Below are 8630 nucleotides of genomic sequence, written 5' to 3' on the forward strand. Positions count from 1 at the left end.
TGAGTTTGTAAGGAGATAAGGTTTCCAAAGGCCTCCTTTTATCTTTAAGGCAGCCTATAGGTGGTGGGCAGGACTATCCTCTTTCAATCTCTGGGCCAAGAATAGTTCTGGAGCAAGTGAGGGAAGAAGTGAACATGGGGAGGAGAAAATGACCCATGAAAGTACACCAAGGCCCAAACTAGGTCACTAATGTTTTGTGAGCTACACGTAGCACTGAGACCTCCTCAAAGCGTAGTGGTCACATAAGCAGCCTCTATGGAAAGAACTCCAGCTTCACCACTTGGAGGGAATTATATATCTCTGTATTTAAAGGAAAAATGCACAACTTGCCAATACTGTCAATGTTGTCTTGGTACATAGCAGTATCTACATATTACAGGTATGGAAGACAGGTGTTAGAGAGGAGCTCAAGCCATGTTGTAGTCAGTGCCAGGGATGTTCTATTAAGGCGACAGTAGGAGGTTAGCAAGGTGAGAGACAGGAAAAGAGAAATTATTGAATGCTCATGGAAAGAAATGGGCAGGAAAGTCTTCCCTCCGGGGATGACATCTTTTTTTTTTTTTTTTTTTTAATGTTTATTTATTTTGAGAGAGAGAGTGAGGAGAGGCAGAGAAAGAGGGTAAGAGAGAATCCCAAGCAGGCTCTGCGCTGACAGCATGGGGCTCCATCTCATGAACCGTGAGATGATGACCTGAACTGAAATCAAGAGTCAGACACTTAACAGACTGAGCCACCCAGGCACCCCATCAGGGATGACTTGTTACAACGAAGGAGTCTCCCTTCTGAGGCACTTTGGAAAAGAGACTAATATAAAGGACCAGTATGGTCCACAGACTAGTTCCCAGTGACAGGTACTGATTAAGGAAAGTAAAGACTCCAGGAGAGGGTAAGATGTTCACTGGTCTGTGTGTGTGGGTGGGTGTGCATGCGTGTGCGTGTGTCTTTTTGAAGTCACTTGGAATTCTTCATACAGGATTTTCTCCTAAAGGAGATTTATGTGTCCTTCAGTTTTATTTTTAAACTGATATGCGACATCCCAATCTAAGAAACAAATACAAGCAGAAGTAGAGGTAAACTATGTAAGGAGATTGTTTTACTGAGGTACAAAAGGAGGCCCGGAAATCAGTGAGGCATGAGGAGGACCGCAACAATTTTCTCTGCCCAACAAAGATGCGTCGCATTCCGTCTCTGCCCTTACCCAGAGCCCCGGCTGAGATGAGGGAGAGGGCAGTCAGAGCCCAGGGAAGATGAAGGTGATGGTGAAGATGTCATCGCTCTGTATCCATGTCTGCGGGGAAGTTAGCATGCTCCTTCATGAAGAAACTGAACTTTTCCGTTACTTTTCCTATGAGAAAACACACAAGATTCATTAAGCAAGAGGCCATGTTATATCATGTTAGAGCCAAAAGGAACTATAGAAATTAGGAGGCAGAACTTAATGTTACAGATGAGGAAACTGAATCCCTGAAAAGGAATGTCCCTGCCACAGGCAGTTTCTGACAGAAGCCAAGTTTCCCTAGTCCAGTGATACATCCAGCCTGCCCACGGCCCCCACTGACCCCAGAGCCTGGGGTTACCCTGCATCTTACAAAGAAGGAGGGCTTCTGACAAGGGGAGTTGAGGTGGCCTGCCCCTCAGCTTTTCTTGCTCAGCAAGGCCTGTGATGAAGCTGGATCCTGCAGTGGTAAGAACTGCCACCACATGTCCCCTTCAGTGTCCTTGAACACAAGCTAGTTGCTAGGCCAAAGGCCCAGTATGTGTGCATCTTCTCTTTTCTGAAGATTCCCTCTTCCTGGGTAGAAATAAAGATGCAGACATATCTTTGTGGGCTAGAGGCCTCACCTGCTATTCCAACTTGTGAGATAATCACGGAGATGAAAAATATTAAGATTGAAAATGGATGGCCAAAATCCGGTGGTCTAAAAAGACTTAACAATGAGCAGAGCGGACTTTGTGTAAGGGAATAAATGCTTAGGTGCCTGTTTTGCATTAAAGAAGTGGCAATGACCTAGTTATATTGCCTTCAAAAATACCATGCAGGCTAAACGAAATACCTAAACAAAACATGCCCGTGGGACCCAGGTGGAAGCACTGAGAGCTGCATTCCCCTCTTTTAGATAAAAGAAAAAAAATTGCCATAGCCTTATTCCCCTTTTCCCCCTTAAGGCTACAGATAGAGCTGCTAGGAATTTGAGGAGCGGAAAGGCTTTCCAGCCAGTTTGTCTAAGAATCAAGCAGTATGGCCATAAGTCTCTTAGAAGTCATGTGGGATAGTGGGTTTCAATGATTTCTTAGTGTGGGGTTTAAGATCCTTCTCTCTAACAAAATACTGTGTGGAACCCCATTACCGAAAACAGCCAAAAGCTGAACTTGGGGTTGGAGATCACCCCCAAATGATCCCCTTAGCTCCTCTGGTGCCTCTGGTGCCTCTGTAGAACCTCTAGGCTCCTGGTCTTATTGGACTCCCTCAACTGAGACAGGAATTGGCAGTTGGGGGATGGATGGAACGAGTTCAAGCTGGCAGAGCAGGGGGCCAAGCCTAGCCTGACCACAAGACAGTCAGTTTTCTCTCTCTCCCAGATGCTTCTGGGTGGGAATAAGCACAGCTTATGGAGAGTGAAACAGGCTCATAGAAAGAGGAGAAGTTTGCTGTGGAGGACACTGGCCGTAACTTCTTTTTTATTCCCATGAGGTACTCACAAATTCTCAATGCATAGGTGGCATTCATTCCCATAGGTGATGTAATCAGAACCACAGACAGGCAGGTACATGATGGGGCAGGGGATGGCCACCACTGGGTACTTCTTGTAAATGCTGCAGTTCCCCTGTGTTGGACACAAGAGAATGTCCTGCTGTTTTCAGGCCCCCAAGCTAGGCTACGCTGGCCACTGTTGGGCAGGAGGCAGAATACCATCCTGGGAATCCCAGATCAGATATTCTGATGCTCCTATGGCTACTTCTATTAGTAATAATATTACCACCATGACAAATACTCGTACTGCTATCACCACTTCTGTGACTGCTAGGATAGTCTGCTATTATTAATGCCTGAGAATTTCCATGCTAGGCATTAACCTTGAATTGTACATGAGTTTTTTTTTTGTTTACTGAATAAGGTAGGCTCGACTATGATGCCTGTTTATAGATGGGGGGAAATTATGGCTTCAAAACAAAGAACTTGTATAACATAAACGCAGTTAATAATGGGTTTGGGATTTGAATCTAGAGCCCACCCAATGAACCAAGGTAACTGCCCTGCCTCTCACATGTTGCCCTTTCCATGAAGACTTTACCAGTCTCTCAGCTGGAAGTCATCTCTCTCTCCCTTAACTTGGGATTTTTTTTTTTTAGGCTACAGTTATTTATATGTACATCCCATTGCTTCAACTGCCTTCTGGAGAGCAGAGTTTTTAATCTGTGTCTGCTTCCCCCTTCTGCCCCCCAAACATGCTTAATTAATTCTACATATATATTGCAAAAATGTTTGTTGACTAAATGTCAATGGAAATTGAAATTAAACATAATTCAATATACTCACTGTTGTTAAAGATAGGCTAGCAGCTTCTGAAAGAGAGTTAGAGATGGAAACGTTAAAAATAAAGCAAAGTCTTGAAGTCTCATTGATTAATGTAAAATCGGGCCTATAGATTAAGACTCTGTATTTGCTATGGCAAGAAATCTCAGCGCACGCTTTGTTCTTATATAAAACTCCAGCTGTTTGCTGAAGAAACCAAATGGCCAATAAGGTAAGCCCTGTATTCAGTCAAGAGAATTAGCCAGTTTCTTCCCTTTATTGACCACGAGATATTTTCTGGAGCTCATGATGATGGTTCAAAGTCAGATAGCAATAGAAGGTATTGCAGTCACCCCTCCTAAGAGCATGAAGTGCTGCCATCATTGATATTCTCTCCTCCAAAGTGACATAAAAAAATGTAACAGAGGGGCGCCTGGGGGGTTCAGTCAGTTAAGCATCCAACTCTTGATTTCGGCTCAAGTCATGATCTCGTGGTTCATGAGATCGAGCCCCGCGTTGAGCTCTGCCCTGACAGTGCAAATTAGGATTCTCTCTCTCTCTCTCTTTCTGCCCCCCCCCCATAAATAAATAAACATTAAAAAAGAAATGGAATGGAATATTGTTAAGGTGTTAGAATCTTAATTTATTTAAATAATTTTCACCATATAAAAGTCTAATTGTCGACTCCTGGGCTTTGGAGAATTGGGTTTTATTTTGATCCTCCTGGACTGATTTGGAGAGATATCCAAGTTTTTCTGTGTTGCTACACTGAGGAATCGTATCTAATAACACCAACCACTTCCAGTGTTCTTATGAAATTAGGTAGACTTATGAAGAAATTAGTTCTTTTTTTTTTTTTTTATGATTCCATGGATGAAAATAAAAAATCCTTAAAAGCAAAGACCCTGGAGCCAAATCCCCCAATACCAGCTAGTACACAAGATCCTCCCTTCCCAGGCCAGGGCTGTTTGTGTTAAAAACCAGTACACTTTATCTTTTTTAATATTTACTGATTGATTTTGAGAGAGAGGAAGAAAGAGCACAGGCGGGGAAGGGACGGCGAGAGGGGGGGTAGAGAGAGAGAGAATCCCAAGCAGGCTCCGTGCTGCCAGCTCAGAGCCCAACTCGGGGCTCAAACTCACAAACCGTGAGATCGTGACCTGAACCCAAATCAAGAACCAGCCGCTTAACCAACTGAGCCACCCAGGTGCTCCACAAACCAATACGCTCTAAAACCACATGACCAGACATTTCTCTCAAATGCTGAGAAGGGGTTATTTGAGAAGACACGCTTAATGACTCTACAGGGTACTCTCTACCCTTAACTCACCTGAGCTGCTGAAGAAATGGGTCACTGTGCAGAATAGGAGCAAACCCCCAATGACCTTCATGGTGGAGAGGGCTGTGATGTGGACGCTCTCTAGGCTGTCACACCCGCTACATCAGCCATACCCCAGGGAAGGGGTCATGTTTATATGCCAATGCTTGGTTTCTCCACCTTTCCTGTGAGGTCACCCAGAGTCAGTGCTGGCTCTGAGAGGCTCTCAAAGTACAATGTCACACCCTGGGTGGTTGCGGTTCTTGTCACTTAATTGCTACTTAATACCTGACCGACAAATTGATTATTTGAGGTGAGAAGAATTTTCCTGTCTGCACCAGAGGTGGGGACTGTTATTTAGAATTCTAAACTTCACATAGTAGAAGAAATTAAGTATAGGCTGCTTGGCCTGGTTATGAAATAAGTTAACACATCAAACTTTTTTTCACCAAATGAAGAATATTAGACTCAGATTAAACCGATCACACTTAGTTTTATATTTTGCGTCCTCAGAAAATACTGATTATTTTTGAAGAAATGAACATCATAATTAGAATTTCATACATGGTAGTTAGAATATGGAATGTGAGCTTCAGGACAACTCATTGAGGAAGGAATTCTTATTACCCTAATTTTACCAGTGAGTAAGTTGAGACTCAGAGTATTTAAGTAATCCTCACGAGATCATGAAACTAATTAATGGGGGAGCCTATGATGAGTTCAGTAATGGAAAAGGGGAGAAGCGAATGCCCTAATAAAGAGGGTTCCTTATGAGTTTTATTGTTTGCTATGAACATCTGAAGAGAATGAATACTGAGAAAAAGCCATTATGTCTCAAGAATGGGTGTCTTTGTTGAGGTTTGAAAATGCATTTAGCAAAGGAAATGAGAATGGGTTCAAAGGGAGATGAGGATGAAGTAGAGAATAGCATTATAATGTTTTTTGGACATTTGATAATCAAAGAGAGGAGGGGAGTGGAAGAAGCCAAAGCTTCAGTGAAGTCTAGGGAACACTGAACATGCCTCATAGCCAAAGGGAAGAAGAAGGAATTTAAGATAGATGGTGGAGGGTGGCTAATTGGAGCAGGATAGAGAAGTAGTAAATAAGGTTAAGAACACAAGGTGAAACACCATTCCCTCTGTCATAGGAGACAGAGAAGAGCAGGTAAATGTAGAGACATATTTCAAAGGGAGAGGAAGAAAGATGAAAGGGTACCCATTGTAAGGTTGGCTCAGACTGTTAAATTCTGGGGTTACCGTTTGCAGAAAAAACTGTGTTGGTCTGGAAGCTGGAGAAGGATGGAGAGGCTTGGTACAGACGTCCATGGGAGAATGTCAGACAGTCAACAATGGATATAAAAATTAATGGCCACTGGGGCACCTGGGTGGTCCAGTCGGTTAAGCATCCGACTTCGGCTCAGGTCATGATCTCACAGTCTGTGAGTTTGAGCCCCACGTCAGGCTCTGTGCTGACAGCTCAGAGCCTGGAGCTTGCTTCAGATTCTGTGTCTCCCTCCCTCTGTGCACCTCCCCTGCTCATGCTCTGTCTCTCTCTGTCTCAAAAATAAAAACATTAAAAAAAAAATTAATGGCCAGTAAACAACACTAGCACTAGATTTTTGCAGCACTGGATTTTGTCTCCCAAAATATGTTACAACACTGAGTGAGAAATGAAAAAAAAAAAATGACTTTCTGGATAGGAGGTGTGTACGTCAGAGACTGGAGGGGAACCATAAAGAGGGACATAGGCCCGGAAGAAAGTCAAGTGTTCAAGAAGGTTCTGATAGGGGCGCCTGGGTGGCGCAGTCGGTTAAGCGTCCGACTTCAGCCAGGTCACGATCTCGCGGTCCGTGAGTTCGAGCCCTGCGTTGGGCTCTGGGCTGATGGCTCGGAGCCTGGAGCCTGTTTCCGATTCTGTGTCTCCCTCTCTCTCTGCCCCTCCCCCGTTCATACTCTGTCTTTCTCTGTCCCAAAAATAAATAAAAAACGTTGAAAAAAAAATTAAAAAAAAAAAAAAGAAGGTTCTGATAGACTATGCAAGATGTGAGCAGTTATGAATTTAGAGGTCACAGTTCAGAATACGTGTGAACTTAGTAGTAGCAGTAGGTGTAGGAAATATGAACAATTGTTTACGGAGGCTATGGCTAGTGGGCAAAATGTCAAATTAATTTCTCAGGGGTGGGGCTGACATAATAATCCTCAAGGGTGTATCCAGATGTAAAGCAGATAAAAGATTGGTGAAAAAAAGAGTTCTTTGGATTTAAAAAGGTCAGGAAAAGTGAGATAAAATGATCAGACATGGGTTGCTTTGGTTTGGACAGCTGCTTACAGGAAGAAGAAAATTTTAAGTTGTACAATGAGCCATGAATTATAGAGGGAGGATCCTTTGAAGGTGAAAGATGAAGGCCAAGAAGACAAAAAGCAGTCCCTTTAGGCTCAGGGAAGTTTCTTTATTCCTCCTGACTTTCCTGTAAGGGGAGGGGAAACTTGAGGCCTTGTCAGACTATGACCATGGCTCCATTTTAGGGAAGGCAAGGTAGGACTAATGCAGAAAAACATAAAAATAAAACGAGAGAAAAATTTGAGAATATTAGGGCTCTTTCCCCAGTGGATGTAAGGAATCACAGGGAAGAGAAAGGTGACCCATTAGAAGGTTAGTGAACAGTGGTAGAATTCATTTGGATCAGGACCTGAATAAAGAGTTTCTGGGTCAGTTAGCTGGAGGGAACTAAGCAAGCCAGCACCATGGCTGGGCAGTAATCCAGGTATAGAATAATGGCTGTAGGAAGGGAAAGGTACAATAAGAAAATTAACCACATGTTGTGTACTTGCTATGTGCTAGAACTGTTGTTACACCTGGTATATGCACTATCTAACTCAAAATAATCTTATGATCTGTGTGGTTATTTGTCCTGGTATTTAGCTGAGGCAACAGGGACTTTGAGAAATACCTAGTTTCAGGTTAAAAGCCAATGTTTTTTTAATCACTCTGGTGTATGGCCTTTAAATGTACATCTAAGACAAATCAAAGATGAGTTGGAAATTGGAATCATAGGAGTGAAGCTGATAAAATCAGAGCAGTTAGGAACAACAGCTAATGTTTAAATGAGCAGGCAGAAGGAGCTGAGTGCTGTATCAGAGTACATGGCCTTTTCATGTGTGAGGATCAGATGGAAAGAAGGAGGCTTCCGGGGGGACAGGGAACCTCTAGAGTCAAGGGACAAGGGTTCCTTCTCTGTCCCCTCATCCTCATCTAGCCAAGGTGCAATGCTGTGACAGTCCGTTTTCTACTTTATGCTTTCTGCTTCTCTCACATCTAGTGACGTTAACCTAGTTGGGGTTTCAGGTTTTCAAGTAAAACCCTTCCTTGAAACACTAATATGTACAACCGATAAATAGAGCTGAGGATTGGAGGTAGGTGAGAGGCACTTGGGACTCTACTATTTAATTCTGTATTTTCCTCCTAATTGCTGCATCAGCCCATTTCTAATCCCCAGACTCCCATCCTTCTTGGCATCCATCACAGGCTCCACCCAATACCCTTAAGGCCTTCTTGGGATAGTTTTAAAATCGATGACCTAGATTTGGGAGGACCAGTTCTTGCCTCTTGTCTGCCCTCCTCTCCCTTCCCTGTGTGGCTCCTTCACATCCTAGCTCTTTTTCTCCATCTCCCTCTCCTCCCTCTCCTCCTTCTCCTCCTTTGTCCCCCTCTCTCCCTCCTCCTTTCCCCTCCTTCTCCTACTTCTCCTGCTTCTGCTTCTCCTCCTTCTCCTCCTCCTTCTCCTCCTCCTTCTCCTCC

The 8630-nt window shown here is 43.6% G+C and overlaps 1 protein-coding gene across 1 annotated transcript; it reads right to left on the reverse strand.

Moving 5' to 3' along the window:
* Positions 1-1275: 1275 nt before the first annotated feature.
* Positions 1276-4905, reverse strand: SPINK7 (serine peptidase inhibitor Kazal type 7). The gene is made up of 4 exons (XM_007093706.2): positions 4845-4905; positions 3539-3564; positions 2701-2825; positions 1276-1345 (listed from the first exon to the last, which is right to left on the reverse strand). The coding sequence occupies exons 1-4, from the start codon at positions 4903-4905 to the stop codon at positions 1300-1302; spliced, it is 258 nt and encodes an 85-aa protein (XP_007093768.1). The 3' UTR covers positions 1276-1299.
* Between the last annotated feature and the right edge of the window lie 3725 nt (positions 4906-8630).

Source organism: Panthera tigris, chromosome A1 (genome assembly GCF_018350195.1).
Source record: "Panthera tigris isolate Pti1 chromosome A1, P.tigris_Pti1_mat1.1, whole genome shotgun sequence".
Lineage (NCBI taxonomy): Eukaryota > Metazoa > Chordata > Mammalia > Carnivora > Felidae > Panthera > Panthera tigris.